General features: G+C 37.9%; 1 protein-coding gene across 5 annotated transcripts in view; it reads left to right on the top strand.

Moving 5' to 3' along the window:
* LOC132815744 (kelch-like protein 5) overlaps nucleotides 1-17,791 on the top strand; it is a 144,171-nt gene that overhangs the window by 112,578 nt on the left and 13,802 nt on the right. For all 5 annotated transcript variants that reach the window (XM_060824873.1, XM_060824881.1, XM_060824902.1 and 2 more), the window contains exons 7-10: nucleotides 794-980; nucleotides 3,107-3,331; nucleotides 11,111-11,273; nucleotides 14,616-14,828. In XM_060824873.1, coding sequence (XP_060680856.1) covers nucleotides 794-980; nucleotides 3,107-3,331; nucleotides 11,111-11,273; nucleotides 14,616-14,828 — 788 coding nt within the window. The remainder of the gene's footprint in view (nucleotides 1-793; nucleotides 981-3,106; nucleotides 3,332-11,110; nucleotides 11,274-14,615; nucleotides 14,829-17,791) is intronic.

Raw genomic sequence — 17,791 nt, 5'->3', positions numbered from 1 at the left:
AAAACTGAACATTTTTTGTGCTTTTGATCATTCGTCTGCAAGAATGATTGGGAGACAAAGTTGATAGTTTCATGCCTTCCAAATCCTGCTGTAACTCGAGAGCTCAGAATCTGTTTTACTAATACAATTGGGTTAAATTTTCATCTCTTTCGACATGTGATGTTTAAAGTAACAATTGGAAATACATACTGGAAATCCATAGTGCTAGATCACTGTATATATTTGATTTATTACACCCAGGATGAGAAGTGACAACAATCATCCATCACATTCTTTCGATCTGTAAGGCAGATTTCAAATGCAGCTTAAAAGTTTCCTTTCATTTTCATTTTGTTTTTTAGTAGACATGTCCAACATTGTGCTTTCGGCAACAGACTGTATGCAATGATCTGGTTCATTGGCTGCTTGAAGCTTCAGTAATGGTCCACTGGCCAATGTCAATGTCAGCTATTCATTAAAGATTTTAATTAAAATTGAGAAAGTAAAAGCCGCATGTCCTTAAACTGAACTTCAGCTTTATTTTAATTGTGTTGCAAAATAGTTTAATCATAATTACAAAGAATAACTCTGCTTTCAGCTTCTGACTGTAATTTATTATTGTAAAGATTAAAGAAGAATTATTTGGTTATTGACAATATTCTAAAAATATTAACTTTGTTGTATCTAGATTTTGCTGAAACTAAGAAATTGTTTTGAAACAGTGTAAAATTATTTACCTTACTGTTTAAGTTAAAAGTTTGCATGTGTTTTAGGTCACACCTGAAGTTTGTTGAATTTGAATTGGTCCTGGTAGTTTCTTGCAGATATGGAGAACAATATGCTATTTAGAGATGATATTGAATGCCAAAAACTTATCATGGAGGCAATGAAATATCACCTGCTACCAGAGCGACGAAACATGCTGCAGAGTCCTCGGACTAAACCTAGGAAGTCTACAGTAGGTGTGCTGTTTGCAGTAGGAGGAATGGATGCAACAAAAGGTATCAAGTATTAAACAAACTTGAGTTTATATAAGATTTACAATTTTATCTTGATATTCAATATCCTGTCCAATATTGTGATGCATCTGAGAGAAGTGCTGCTGATTACAGCACCATATGCTACCAATCACCTTATCCCTCAAAAATTTACTGTACCTAAGTATTGAGCCATAAATATTACTTTAGTGTGAGCTGAACCCACTCAGTACACGAATCACAAAAATAAAACACATGCACTCTAGTTCAGCAGGTAATAGGGAAGGCAAATGGAATATTGGCCTTTATTTCCAAGTAACTGAAATATAAAAGGTGGGAGGTCTTGCTAAATCTATTATACAAGGCACTAGTCAGACCACAGCTTGAATGCTGTGAATAGATTTGGCCCCTTATTAAGAAAAGACATACTGGCATTGGAGGAAGTCCAGAGAAGGTTCACAAGAATGGTTCCAAGTTTAGAAGGATTTTCTAATGAGAGCTGAGAATGTTGGGCGTGTATTAATTGGACATTAGAAGAATGAAGGGTGACTTTATTAAAACATTTTAGGTTCTTAAGGGGCTTAACTGGGTAAGTGCAAAGAGGTTTTATTTTCCTGCTGGGATGGTCTTAGACCAGAGGGCATATTCCTCAAAGTAAGGGATTATCCATTTACTACTGAGAAGAGAATAAATTTGTATCTCTCAAAGGAAAGTGAATCAGTGGAATTCTTTACTGCAGAGATCTGTCAAGTCTGGTTCATTAAGTATATTCAAGGCTGAAATGGACAGATTTTTAAGCAGTAAGGAAGTCGAGCATTACAGGGCAAAGACATGAAAATGGAATTGAGGATTATCAGATCAGCCATGATCTCATTGAATGGTGGAGCAAATACAATGGACCAAATGGCTACTTCTGCTCCTATGTCTTATGGTACTTTGGGCTATCAAAACATAGGAATGGAGCTGGACAGTAATCAAACAGAAGTCTCAATTTAGCAACTGCAAAACCTTGAACAATGGTATATCTTTGATTTGGGCTGTTTAAAGGATTTTTTGATGTACAGTTAAAATGTACTATATTTGACCTGGAACTGCTCATTGCCTGAAGTTGATGCCAGAAATGAGAAGCTAGTTCTATTCTTCAATTCTTCTATTCTTCATCCTATTTTTGAAGAATGCAAGATTTACTGTAGGAGAAAACAGTAGTGCCATTTAGCAAAAAAGCCGTTTGCACTACTTTATCAGCCTGCAATAAGATGTGTCCCCTAATAGTGGGTAGCAATTTCAGTAGGTACTGAGCTAATACTTCAAAATGAACAAAACATCACTGAAAGTAGCCAACTTGTAGCACTTTTGTTAGATTTATGTCTATTTTCTACCAAAAACCATCAGCATAGCAAATAAAATGCTGTAATAAAATAATGAAATTTGATGTAAACAGTTTGGAGATATTAATTGAACTGCAAAGACTTGTGGTTAAACAATATATTTATCCACTTCTGTTTGTTAAAACTAGAAGAAATATTTAATTTCTCAATGCGCAGAAAGACGCCACAAGATTTAAAGTAAGAGGCAGGAGGCTTAGAGGGGTGGGAAGAAAATATTTTCACCGTGATGGGCATCTGTGACTCACTGCCTGTAAGCATGCTGGTGGCAGGAATATTCATAACATCTAAAAAGTATTTATATTTACACTTGCAATGCCAAGACAAAAATGGTCAAAGCCAAGTTCTGGAAATGGGATTAGAATGGCTAGTTGGTTGTGTTTACTGGCACTGATTTGATGGGCTGAAAGGTTTTTACCGTGCTGTAGACCTCTGTTACTGATTACTAGCTTCACAGATCTGAGTTCTGAAAAAGGACTTACAAAGGTTATCTTTTCAATTTGGAAAAGAGGTATATTACATTAAACCATGTAGGAAATGTACCTATCGAACACTGAAACACCACCGAGAATGCTGAAGAAACTCATCAAGTCTGTGACACCTATAGAGATAGAAACAGAGTTGATATTTTGAATCTAGCTTGACCCTTCAGAATTGACCAGTTGTGAAGAAGAATCATACCAGACACAAAACATGAATTCTTTTTCTCTCTGTGTTCAGTTTTTTGTGTATTGATTTTAATATGTTCAATTTGTTGTTTTACAGGTGCCACGAGCATTGAAAAATATGATCTACGTTCCAATACATGGACACATGTAGCAAATATGAATGGGAGACGACTTCAGTTTGGTGTGGCAGTGCTAGATGACAAACTTTATGTTGTGGGTGGTAGAGATGGATTGAAGACATTAAATACAGTAGAGTGCTACAATCCAAGGAATAAAACCTGGAGTGTAATGCCTCCTATGTCTACACATAGACATGGCCTTGGTAAGTCACACAAGTCATAGAACACTGGAAAGGACTTAAAAGCAATCGGGAGTTTTCCAACCAATTTGGACAACTTTGTTTTATTTCAACTACTTTATCCTCCTGGTCAAGTAATTGGTCAAGAGGGAAAGAAAGTCAAGAGGGAGAACTAATCGTGATGTGAAGTACAGTTCAAATTGACTGAAATAGAGTACTATTAATGCAGCAACTATAGTTCAATTGAAGAACAATACAGAGACAAAGAAAGGCATATAGTAACAGAAAATTATTTAAATGAAACTGTCAAACCGCTATCTGTCAACACTAGAGTTTAGATGTAACAATACTTTGCACTGGTTGCTAATTTCAAAAATTGAAATAATTAGACTGGGTTTTATATTCATAAGCACAATACATAATGTATTAAATAGTCACAATTATTGTTCTTAAATTATTGCCAGTGTTAGATTTATTTTCTCATTTGTGGCTTAACTAGCAAGCAGTAACTGCTTGAGCCTCCAGTGATGTATGTGTGTGTCTTCTGACTTCAAAGACCTGCTCAGCCTGCAGTCAGCCGATTAATATTGAAAAGTACGTGTGCTCTAAATGTTGATGACGTTGTAAAATTAACAAAAAAAAACTGTAGGTACCAGCTGCACGGTTGCATGTAACTCATAACATTTGTTAAAAATGAAGCTCTGTGTGACACAGTTGTTAGCGTTATACCTACTGAATGTCCAATACAGATTGCAAAGCAGTTTGAAAATCGGTATTGCATATGCAATGTGAAGGAGATTTTCAGCAAGATTCCATAGCACATTTTTCCAAAATACAGGTCATTCTGCTTAACACGCATTTTCATTAATGCGACTTGCTGTAATGTAATTGACAAATTAGGGACACTGTTTCTAAAATGTGAATGTTTAAAACATGTGTTGGCTGTAACGTGATTATATCACTAATACTTTAAGCACTGTTTCTAAAGTGCAATTTTTCTATAATACAGGGTTGCACAAGAACACAACCATTGCTTTATAGAAAGAACTAGCTGTAAAGTTAAAAGATGCACAGTAGAAAATCCCATGTTCAGATTTATTAAAAATAAAAGTTTTTTTATATATTTATGTTCAAATCTCGTTTCAGTGCAAAGAGCATAAATTTAGTAGAGTAACTATTGATTCAAAATTTCAGCTCAAGTATATATGTGTTATTTTTAACAACAATATTGTGCAGAAGAGTGGAATATTGGTAGTGAGAAATAGATGTTTACATTTACATTGGAACAAGAGTTTGTCCTTTATGTCAAAAATGGACTCTGTAAGGAAAAGTTTGATTTTTTTTTAAAGAAAGCACCACCTGAACGATGTTTAAAAACTTCCATATACTGACGAAATTTGGTTCTTTACATTGTGCTTTGTATCTGAGGTTACAACAGAGGATAACATTATAGTTCGTAATAAAGCACAGGTGAAATGTTTAATCCTCCTGCTAAATAATAGAATGTAATTAAGATGCTCCTTACAACCTATTTCTTTGACCAGATTTTGGCCAGCTGTCCTGATATCTTTTTGTTTGACACCTGTCCTTTGTTAAGGGGACACACCAACAGTTACTACACAAGTTGAGAGCACATGGTGTAAGGGATAAAGGAAAAATAAAGGATTGTTGAGCTTGCAGAAAGGGGAACGAATGAGTTGTTTTCAGGTTGGAAACGAGAATCAAAATGTTTGGTTTTGAGGACAACTCAAGATTTTTCTGGGGGGAGCTTTTCATTCTTGCTAACACTTTTATTAAATGATGCACTCACGTGGTAACATTATTTTCTGTATATTTGCATAATTATGGCATAATTGGATTCACACAGAAGCAAAAGTAGAATTCATCAGTATCTTTATTGATCATCGCTACTCCATTAAATGTTAAGCCACAGCACACGAGGAAAAATTCATTTCCTAAATATGGTAATATTTAAAGATAACTGGAAAAATCAATAACAAATGTTATTTTCAAAAAATAACTGACACTGTACACATAAAAGCCACTACCCTAAACCAGCTTCCTCGGACTGGTAAGGTCACAGCTAAACAGTTGCACGTTTGTCTCTAATATAGTCAATGTACTTCAAGTAACTCCATGTATGCGAGATACTTTGGGAAATAAGAGCACATAAATGAACATCTTAATGAATTAAGACTGTTCACTATTAAGTTATGAAATTTAAATGAAGGTGCATGGTGGCTCAGTGGGTAGCACTGCTGCCTCACAGTTCGATTCCAGCCTTGGGTGACTATGCAAACTCCACACAGACATCTCCCTGTGTCTGCGTGGGTTTCCTCCTGGTGCTCTGGTTTCCTCCCACAGTCCAAAGATGTGCAGGTCAGGTGAATTGGCCGTGCTAAATTGCCCATACGGTTAGCTGCATTCGTTAGAAGGAAATGTGGTCTGGGTGGGTTACTGTTCAGAGGGTCGATGTGGACTTGTTGGGCCGAAGAGCCTGTTTCCATGCTGTAGGGTATCTAATCTAATCTAAAACATTCACTATAATATTATCCATTACAATATCCTTCCGTATAATAACTGTCGAACTACTACAGCCCTAATATAGGGACTCCACATTCATTTGCAACAAGTTCATTACATTAATCCCTGCAAGATTTCATGTTTCCCAGGAACCTGAGGGTTGGCCCTTTGCAGCTTCTCTCTCCCTCTCCTTTTGCAACCTATCTTCAACCTCTCATTTTTGCATCCCCTCTTCTTCCTTCAGCCCTTTGCTACTACTCTCCTCTCTTCGCAGCCTCACCACTCCCCACCCCCAAACAGCTACTTAATCTCGTTTGAAGCTTTTTAGCCATTCTTGGATGCCCTTACTCCTCTCTGTGCATCTTTTCCCACTTTACAGTTCTACCATCATTTTCAGCCCCTTCTCTGACCCCTTCCCCAAGTTTACAGTCCTTCTTCCCCTTTGCAAACTCTGTATCCTGTACAGCTGCTCTCCGCACCCAATTTTAACTGGTCGACTCCCACCCTCCCTCACCCCATTCCTCAACCCCTCCCTGACTCCCTCGCTCACCCTCTCCCTCACTCCCCTGGTGATCCATAGGGACCTGGGAGTCAGAGAAAATGAATCACAAGACGTTAACATGTTGGCATGTGTTAGGAAGATGTAATAACTCAGGGCTTTCACTGGAAAGGAACACAATATATTGTTGAACACCAAAATAGAGCCACTACACATGGCATACGTAGACTAGTCACAGCACAAGACTGAGAATTCTGCAGACCCATCTCTGAACCTACTTTATTTTTTGTAGATATATTCTAATCAATCTGTTCAGAAATGTTATTACACCTCTCTGGAGCAGGTGGGATTTGAGCTCCGACCTCCTGGTCCAAATATAGAGACACTATCACTGCACCACAAGAACCTGCACCTGGATCTGCTTTTTTTTTCCATATCCAGAAGTGCTATCACACACAGGTGAACTTTTTTCTCATCACCGTGACTCTTATTTTTAACTATTAACTGCCCAGCTGTAGATCAGCCATGTAGAGAATTAGATATTTACATGCAAAGCCCATGAAGGGAATGCAGGCCAACAGAGGCAGGGGAGAGGGAGGTAAATCAAGCATTGGATGGGAAAATAAAGCATTCTGTCGCCTGTAGTGCCCACCTCTCTCCAAAGGCATCGAGCATTCATGGACACTGTACTGTGCTCCCTCTCCAGTAATATCCAGGCTCGAACATGCCTATTGAAGAGGGACAGACAGTCAACAGAAATGAGCCCCTCTACTCCCTGCTGCCTGGATCTATTAATAACCAACTTGGCCACTGATTCTGCTTTTTGTTTAATAAATCTGTCCAAAGAAATGCTCTGGAGCTGGTGGGTCTCAGAATCCCTTCACATGCAGAATAACATGGATTAGCAACCCCATCATCTTAACTTGTTGGCCCCCTTGAAACTCTGGATCTGCTTTATTATTTTATATATACAGAATGTTATCTCACACAACTGAATTTTTTTTCCCACCACAAAATCTTTTCGTTTTTAACTGTTCACCACCACCAGTAAATCATCTGTGTATTCGATTAGATATTTACACGCACGGCCCATTACGGGCAATGCAAATCATCCAAAGTGAGGGAACAGTTGGAAAAGCAGGAACGAGCTAAACTAAAATGGAGTTGGAGAGGGAAATAAAGCATTGTAAGGGTCTGATTTATGTTTTTTTCCCTTGTATCCAGAAGTGTTCTTGCATCAACAGAATAGTTTTATTTCCCCATCACCATGACGTAGGTCTTTTTTCTCAATTCTTTTATATATCCAGTAATGTTATCAAACACAACCGAATGGCATTCTCACCTGCAACTCTGTTTTTTTTGTTTTTAACAGTCCACTACCATCAGTAAATCACCTGTGCAGCCAATTAAGGACAGTGTAAACATCAAAAGTGAGAGAGGGGTAGACAGAACTGGAAGGATTTAAATCAAAATGGAGGTGGAGTGGAATTAAAGCATTGTATGGGTCCGCTTCTCCTTTTCTTTCTCTTATATTCAGAGGTATTCTTACACGCAAGTGAACTTTTTTCCCCAGTCACCAGTACCGTAACATGGGTCCTTTTTTTTCCCCTTTTTCCTATTATAGTCATAGAGATGTACAGTATGGACACCGATCCTTCAGTCGAACACATCCATGCCAACCAGGTATCATAACCTAATCTAGTTTTATTTGCCAGCACTTGGCCCATATCCCTCTTAAACACTTCCTAATCATATACCTGTCCAGTTGCCTTTTAATGCTGTAATTGTACTAGCCTCCACCACTTCCCCTGGCAGTTCATTCCATACATGCACCACCCTCTATATGAAAAAGTTGCCCCTTAGATGTCTTTTATATCTTTCCCCACCCACTGAAAACCTATGCCCTCTAGTTCTCGACTCCATCCCAGGGAAAAAGACCTGATCTATTCACCCTATCCATGCCCCTCATGATTTTTATAAACTTCTATAAGGTCACCCCTCAGCCTCCAACACTCCACGGAAAACAGCCCCAACCTATTCAGCCTCTCCTTATAGCTCATATCCTCCAACCCTGGAACATCCTTGTCAATCTTTTCTGAAACATTTCAAGTTTCACAAAATCCTTCCGATAGGAAGGAGACCAGATGGTTGCATGCAGTTTTCCAAAAGCAGCTGAACCAGTTGGTCAGCTTTATTTTTTTTCTCCTTCTCCTCGGGGTCTGTTTTATTGGTATTTTCTAATCCACCTATTCAGAGATGTTATTACACATCTCTGGAGCAATTGGGACTTGAACCAGGCCTTCTAACACAGAGGTAGAGACACTACCATTATGCCACAAGAATCCCTCTGTTGGTCTGCCTAATGGATGTTTTCTAAGCAATCTGTTCGGAGATGCTATCTCACACCTATGGAACAGGATGGGATTTGAACCTGGGCTTCCTGGTCCAGAAGTAGGGGTCTTGTGGCACAATGGTAGTATCCCTTTGGACTGCTTCATTTTTTTTTCAAATTTGCCTGTTCATGGATGTTATTACACCCATTTGGAATGGGTGTGACTTGAACCCAGACGTCTTGGCTCAGAGGTAGGGACTTTGCCACTACCACAAGAGCTCTTTAGTGTCTTTTTTCTTCCTCCCAAATTTCAAAGTATTATCACACACAACCAAATGATCTTCCCACCTTCAAATCATCATGACCTTTCCTTTTGCTATTACCCACCACAAGTAATCACCCATGCAACCAATTAGAAGTTTACAGGTAAAGCCTATTATGGGCATTGCAAACCATAAAAAGAGAGAGGGGATAAGGAATGTGGAAATGGACTAAATCTGTACAGGACATTGGTTAGGCCACTGTTGGAATATTGCATGCAATTCTGGTCTCCTTCCTATCGGAAAGATGTTGTGAAACTTGAAAGGGTTCAGAAAAGATTTACAAGGATGTTGCCAGGGTTGGAGGATTTGAGCTAATGGAGAGGCTGAACAGGCTGGGGCTGTTTTCCCTGGAGCGTCGGAGGCTAAGGGGTGACCTTACAGGTTTACAAAATTATGGGGGGGCATGGATAGGGTAAATAGGCAAAGTCTTTTCCTGGGGTCGGGGAGTCCAGAACTAGAGGGCATAGGTTTAGGGTGAGAGGGGAAAGATAAAAAAGGGACCTAAGGGGCAACTTTTTCACGCAGAGGGTGGTACGTGTATGGAATGAGCTGCCAGAGGATGTGGTGGAGTCTGGTACAATTGCAACATTTAAGAGGCATTTGGATGGGAATATGAATAGGAAGGGTTTGGAGGGATATGGGCCGGGTGCTGGCAGGTGGGACTAGATTGGGTTGGGATATCTGGTCGGCATGGACGGGTGAGACCGAAAGGTCTGTTTCCATGCTGTATATCTCTATGACTCTAAATTGGAGTTGGAGGGGGAAGTTTGGGTCTGCTTTATGAAGGGCTAAGATGATGAGATCCACTTGAGTAGGCCATTGCCTGACACCAAGGAAACTCATAATCAACAAGCTCCACAAGGAGATTTATTAGTGATTTCCCATGGGTCTTGAAGGAGTTATCACAGAAGGCAAATGGAATTTAGCACTTATTACATTGGAAATAGAATATAGCATTCAAGAAGATTTACTCCACCTCTCAATGAGCTTTTTGAAAGCACATCTGGACTATCGTGTACAGTTTTGGAAAACAAATATATTTCTCGTGGAAGCTGTTCAGGGCAGGTTCAGGGTTTATTCTTGGGTTGTAGGGTTTACTTAATGAAGAAAGTTGAACAGGTTGGGCCCATACACATTGGAGTTTGGAAGAATGGGAGGTGATATCATGGAAACATGTAAGATTCTAAGGGGAGTGAATAAAGTGGATACAAGGGATATGTTTCTTCTTGTGCAAGAAACTTAAACTAGGAGACACAGCTAAAGAACAGGAGGTCTTCTTTTTCTTTAAGGGTGGTTAGCATGAGGAACCTTCTTTCCCATAGCGGAGATGGGTCATTAAATTTATTCAGGGCAGAGTTGGATAGATTTTTAATTGACAAGGGAATCAAGGATAATAGGGCATGATGGACAGGAAAGTGATGTTGAGACCACATCAGATCCATCATGATCTTGTTCGATGATGGAACAGGCTCAAAGGGCTAAATGGCCTACTCCTTCACCTAAATTCTATGTTCCCTCTTTAGTCTCAGTAGCGCCAGTAGGGATAAAGGCCACAGTTGGAATTGCAGCAGTCCCAGAAAGAAATTTATTGTGTTGGATCCTGGACTTTAAAGCCCCAGGTTCTCTCTGGGGCTGGGAGACAAGGGCAGACAGGAACAGGGACAATAGGAAACATCAAGCGGAGGTGAGATGGTGGGGATGGGGGCCTTAATTAGGAAACATAAGGGAGAGTGTACTATCCTCCAAAACCTAGTCTGTGATTTCATTCAAGATTTTAATCATCATGAAAGGAAAAGTTTTTTTTTGACATGCATCCTTACTGGAAGTAGAAGGAAGGGAAGCTCTTTGATCAAAGGAATTTTCAAATTGCCGCATTTTGCTTTCTTTTGCAATATAAAGCAACCTCGATTATTCGAACAATAAGGGCAAGGAGTATTTTGTTTGGATAATCGAATGTCCAGATAATCGAATGTTTGGATAACACCGTTTACCCACGCATCAGGACCTTGAGATCTTGTTCAGATAATCTGAAGTTTGGATAATTGGCGTTCAGATAATCGAGATTGTCCAATTTATTTTGTAACTTTCAATTCTACAGCTGATGAAAATCTTCTGCTTGTTTATAGGTGTGGAGGTACTGGAGGGTCCTATGTATGCTGTAGGTGGACATGATGGTTGGAGCTATCTAAATACGGTTGAACGATGGGACCCCCAGGCTCGACAGTGGAACTTTGTTGCCAGTATGTCAGTGCCACGAAGTACAGTTGGTGTAGCAGTACTTAATGGAAAGTAAGTAGAAATAGTTGTTGTAGTTTATTCTTCTTCACTGTGTAATTGTGAAATTGTGAAAATCTAAGTAAGATGAATGATCATTTTTCAGGGCTAGTCACCTAGAGTTTTGTGAAATACCAATCCACAATCTGCTCAATTTAAAATAAATTTTCATTATTACTCTTGAGAAATCACCCACTCAAATTGTGTAATTCAGTTGGTTTGTTCACTAAATTTACTTTTGTAGTTTACCTCTTGAGATTTATTTTGCTAATTAACTTGCTTTGCAAAAAAAATTTGCAATTATAACCTCTATTGAAAAATAACCTTTGTCATTTTCAGAAGTGGTGGTTCCACCTTCACATTCTCTCAGTCTATGTCAGTTCTGAAACAGTTCAATCTGGAAATTTGGCACAAGCTAATTATAGCACATAAATGTGTACAGTACTCCTAAAGGTGCAAAATTCTTGGGAATTTGATACATTAGGCTCATTTGCTAATTTTAGATAAGCTGCAGGCACCAGATCATATTTGCAAACTTGACAGCAATGAGTATACAAACCATTACAGGAGTCTACTTTGGATCAGTAGGGCACAGCTGGGTCCCTAGGGACATAGATTTAAGGTAAAAGGTAAAAATCTAAGAGGAGAGTTGAGAAGGAATGTTACCCAGAGGATAGCGGAAGTCAAAAACTCGCTGTCTGAAAGGGATCTTCAGTCAGAACCTCCCATAATATTTAAGCATTATTTAGATATTCACTTACATTGCCTCAAAAACTGGAAAAATGGGATTAGTGTAGTCAGATCTTTGACTATCAAAAACACGGTGGGCCAAATGGCCTTCTGTGTTGTAAATGTCTGAGTCTGAGCTTTAGTTCCAGCAGCAAGAATACTACATTGGTACATGCCATCGTCATTGCCTTCAACTGTAAAGTATTCAGTTCGTTCCCAGCTATTGCATACAGTCAGCTAGACTCCAGACTCTGAGTTGTGCTTCTACGTTGAATTTGCTGACTTCTGTTGTTCTTGGTAGTAATCTTTTCCTGTTCGTAGAATATTTGTTGGGCTGAAAACCTCTGAGAATATATTTTTGAGCCTTAAGAAAGGTACTAACATTTCTGATGGAATGTTCAATATGTCCAGCATTAATGCCTTTCCAAATGTCCACGACACTGGTGCCCAAAGTCCTCACAAAGAATTTGTTTTTTGACATTTGTAGTATCCTTAACTTGAAAACTAAGGTTGAAATCAATAAGTGAACAAGATTGTGTTTGAATATTTTTATGTGAAATCAATTGAAGATGGGGCTTTCAGTTGTACATTATATCATTTTGTTTGGTGTCCTTCATTATGGCTAATTATGAGGTAAAATAATGGAGTTATTTGAGGCTTTAACCTGGGCAAGCCCTGGTTCTTGCAGCAAATGCAGGTTTGAATGCTGTCATTCCATTGCCTGCCTATATTTCCACTTTGTGTTTTTACATGCAAGTTACTAACTTTTCATTGTTGGCAGCTAATTCTTTCTGTCTGGAAAAAGTTTTGTCAAAGCAAAAAACTTTTTTCAAAGTAATTTTTGACCAGTTACATTGCGGCACTTTTTATTTCAATATGATTTAGTGACTGAATACTTTTAATTTCATTCTCCAGTCCGCATGCTCATAATATCCTGTAGTACCACCTTTTCCTTTTCTCTGTAAAAGTTAAGTAGGGGTGCTCTGATAATTTCTGTGCCATATTCCCTACATTAACACAGTGACTATATTGCATAAGCACTTGTATATGTAAAAATATAATTGTAAAAACTAATTCTATAGCAGCAGACTTTTATTCTTTTTCCTATTCCAAACTCTTAACATTCAAAAAAGCCAACTCAACACAGGTATAGGAGTAGGCCATTCAGCCCTTCAAACCTGTTTCATCATTTATTGAGATCATAACTATCTGTGGCCTAACTCCATAAGCCTGCTTTTGACCTTTTATACTTTTCCTTAGTATTCCTTAATACTTTTGCTTAATAAATATTTATCTATCTGAGATTTAAAATTAACAACTGATCTAGCATCCACTGCCCATTTGTGCAAGAGAGTTCTAAATCTCTACAATCCTCTGTGTGTAGAATTGCTTCCTAACATATCTCCTGAATGATCTGGCCCTAATTCTCATATTATGCTCCTTAGTTCTAAAATCTCCAACCAATAGAAATAAGACATCTTTGTCTACCCTGTTTTTTCCTGTTAATATCTTGAAGACTTCAATCTGACTACCCCTTATCTGTCTAAATTTTAGAGAAAACAGGCCTGATTTATACAATCTCTCCTCATAATTTAACCCCTGAGGTCCAGTTATTATTTTGCAAATTTATTTTGTACTCCCTTCAGGCTGATCTATCCTTCCTAAGTGTGGTGCCCAGAATTATTCATGCTGCTTCAAGTGGAGTCTAACCAAGGTTTTCTATAGCTGTACCATAACTTCTACTTTCTTGTACTCCAATTCTCTAGATATGAAGACTAGCATTCCTTTAGCTTTCTTGATTATTTTCTGCATTGGTTCATCACATTTTAAAGATCTACACATCTGAACCCTATGCTCCTTTGGACATCCACTGCATTTAACTTCAGACCACCCAGAAAGTACTCTCATCCACCCATTTTTGGTCCAAAATGGATAACCTTACTCTTGCCTACATAGAGATCCGTCTGCCACAGTTTTGCTCATTCACTTAGTCAATCAATATCCGTTGGTAATTTTATGATATCATCTGCACTGACTAGAATATCACCTAACTTGGTGTCATCAGCAAGTTTATATATATGACGTTCTATGCCATTATTCAAGTTGTTAAAAATTAATGTAAATAATTGAGATCCTTAGGGACACCACTCAATAAAATATAACATTATGCTGTCACATGGGTTAGCCTCACAGCGCCAATCATATTTTTAACTTGATTCACTACTTTGTGTAACAATAGAAATTTCAAACATTTCAATATGATTGTATGACATTTTCAGCATTTTAATTTACCTAAAACAACTAAGTGAAATGTTGAATCAGTATGCACAAGATAATGCTGTTAGAAAATGTAATATATGTAATAACACCCCTCTGAGTTTATGATTGCATTTTTGTAATGTAACAAACAATAAAATATAATTGTTAATTTTACAAAGTTGCATTCTGGATGCTTTCCCTGGGCATTAAAATCATCAAGACCATCCACCCAGATTTCTAGTATACAATCCTGATGGGAAAAGCTCTATGCTCAGAAGGTGATTTTGTAAAGTCAATCTGTATCCATTAAGCAAAAGCATATGATGCTTTCATTTCCAGGGATGTTACATATCATTTTGTTTTATTTAGACTGTATGCTGTTGGAGGTCGTGATGGAAGTTCTTGCCTTAAGTCTGTTGAATGCTTTGATCCCCACACCAACAAATGGACCCTCTGTGCATTGATGTCTAAAAGACGGGGAGGTGTGGGAGTTGCCACATGGAATGGTTTCTTGTATGCCATTGGAGGGCACGATGCACCGGCATCTAACCTCACATCAAGGCTATCTGACTGTGTGGAAAGGTAAATAAAATTTTTCTCAGCCATGGCCTACAAGAAATATGTAGTGATCACATATTAAAAACCATATGCAGAAATCCCTAAACCTTTGCAAGTTTGAAATTCCTTTTTTTTTGAGAAAACTCAATATATGGCAAGCAACTTATAGCTATATGGATAATCTTGGGCTGTCCATTAGGGTGGGTTCTGTTCCTAGAGTCAAGATTGTGTTGTATGATAGTGGAAGGGAACCTGATTAAAGAATAAATGTGCTTTTAAATTGACAAATTTTAAATTGTGAGGATATATAGATAGGCCATGACCTAGTTGTATTATCACTAGACTATTAATCCAAAAATCCAAGTAATGTTCTGATGGTCTGGATTTGAACCTTCACCATGGCAGATGATTGAATTTGAATTCAACAATAATCTGGAATTAAGAGTCTAATGAAGACCATGAATCCATTGCCAATTGTCAGGAAAAACCCATCTGGTTCACTAATGTCCTTTAGGAAAGGAAACTGCCATCTTTACTTGGTCTGGCCTACATGTGACTCCAGACCCACAGCAATGTGGTTGACTCTTAACTGCCCTCTGGGTAATTAGAGATCGGCAATAAATGCTGGTCCAGCCATTGACACCCACATCCCATGAATGAATTTTGAAAAAAAAAGACCTCCCTCACAGATAAGTACAATGTAACAAGACCTTAAAAATGAACTCGGGGTGGTAAGATATATATGAAAGTATGATTCAGATAAAATCAATTAGAAAAAAATTCAAATTAATTATTTGTAAATGAAAACGTTATTAAGCAGAAGTGATCATTAATTAGGCTGAATCTCGCAAGAAAATGAACACTTATTGCCCTTTTCTAATTGCCCAGGGGTCTGTAGAACCACATTGCTGTGAGTCTGGAGTCACATGCAGGCTAGACCAGGTAAGGATGGCAGTTTCCTTCCCAAAGGATGTTACTGCACCAGATGGGTTTTTCCAACAATCAGCAATGGACTCATGGTCATCATTAGGCTCTTAGTCCCAGTTTTTTTATTGAATTCAAATTCCACCATCTGCCATATTGGTATTGAAACCCAGGTGCCCAGAACATTATTTGGGTCTCTGGATTAAACTGTCCAGTGTTAATATCACTCGGCCGTCACGTCCCTTCATTGGTTACCAGAAAACTACTGGTGGCAGAGAAAGATGGAAATTTGAAATTAATTTTAGAAATTTGAACTGTTCCACTATACACTTTGTTATGTTAGCACAATGAGTCAGGCCAGTTACCAAGGGATAAATCAGTGCATAGTTTACCCATGATGATTGCAATGCTATGTTTGTTTTAACCTGACTAAGGCATGTTATTGTACTAAGAGTGTGGTAGTATAATATATGGAATCAATTAATTTAAAAGAAAAATCAATTCTAGTGCTGTATACTCAGGAAAGGCTAATGAAGGCTGATGAATTCCTGATAAGGGGCTTATGCCCGCAACATTGATTCTCTTTCTCCTCGGATGCCGCCTGACCTGCTGTACTTTTCCAGCTCCACACTCTTGACTCTGATCGCCAGCATCTACAGTCTCCATGTTATCATACTATAAAGATTATTTTTTCTTGACTTACAAACAGACATCCGTGAAACCATCCATGTTTTATACACATTTAAATAATGATTATGCACCATTAGAATTGATTTTTTTTTTTAATTAATTGATTCCATATGTTATTGCTGGAACCACACTATTCTGCATGTAGTATTAGCGCTATTGCTGGTTAAGCTAATAGAATTTCTGCTGTTGGGTTTTTGTACAGTGCATTGATCTGCATATTCAGTGAGGATATGTAGCACCCTTAATTTACATTAAATCTATTAAAAGGAATAAACTAGTTGAAAAGCTCCAAGTTTAACTACCAACTAAGTACAAGGATCTGATTGAAAAAACAAAATTCAGGTTTGTTTTTAACTTGCTGAATGTAGAACCAAACTCTGTTTGCCTGCAAACACAAATAGTAAGTAAACACAAATAATTGGCATGTCAAATAAACAGATTCTTGTTAAATGTTCAACTATATGCCATAGGTATTATTTTAGGGATATTATTTGATTGAAAATTTTCAAAAGTATAAGCTTTCAATGAGTGTCCTCACTAAATGTGTGTACATAATAATCTGCACACATGTGTTTGGAGGTAAGGGTTTTAAAGTTGTGATTTGTAGTCTGGTCCAGGAGAAAACATTTGTGGATTAATTATTTGCATGTTTTAAAAGTGCTACTATGGACTGATTCTTTACTCAACATTGTGTTATGATGTAGATAACAATAGAAATTAATCTACATATATGAACACTGGGAGAAAACAGCAGGTGTACAACAACAGCTGTGTGGTAGAGATGGGTTTGCAGAGATAGCACAATTCAAGCCTAAAAATACTTTTCATTTTTTAATAGATCGTTGCTTTTTTACCAGAAATTATTTCTCAGATTTAAGATTATGTAGACTTTAGTCCTTATGCTGTGTGCTTAAAAGGAGTGTGGATAAGAGAATCAGGTGCAAAGCTTAGCATGCCTGATTTGCAGCATTTTAAATTTTGTAACCATTAAAAAGCATGACTAGAAAATCAAGAGTGCTCTAAATTGATATGATGGCCTCTAACCTTTCCTGTGAAAATGAGATTCCATGCCCCAAGTAGTCCTAGAAAATTGACCTTGTAATCACAAAGTCAAAGTAATGCTGCATATTTTAGAATTTTTAAAACTTCAAACATACAGAATTAGTTGAAATTTTAAGCCAGTCTCCAATTAAATGTAATCCTAATGGGAATATATTGATGCAGCCTATTAATAATGGTATGGGTCTAGGAGTCAGAACATGTGAATTTCTGCTGGATGAGACAGCTGGTGCGGTCTAGATGATTAGGTAAAAACAAGGACTGCAGATGCTGGAAACCAGAGTCTAGATTAGTGTGGTGCTGTAAAAGCACAG

The sequence above is a fragment of the Hemiscyllium ocellatum genome, chromosome 1 (genome assembly GCF_020745735.1).
Source record: "Hemiscyllium ocellatum isolate sHemOce1 chromosome 1, sHemOce1.pat.X.cur, whole genome shotgun sequence".
NCBI lineage: Eukaryota > Metazoa > Chordata > Chondrichthyes > Orectolobiformes > Hemiscylliidae > Hemiscyllium > Hemiscyllium ocellatum.
This window is presented reverse-complemented; position numbering and strand designations above follow the sequence as displayed.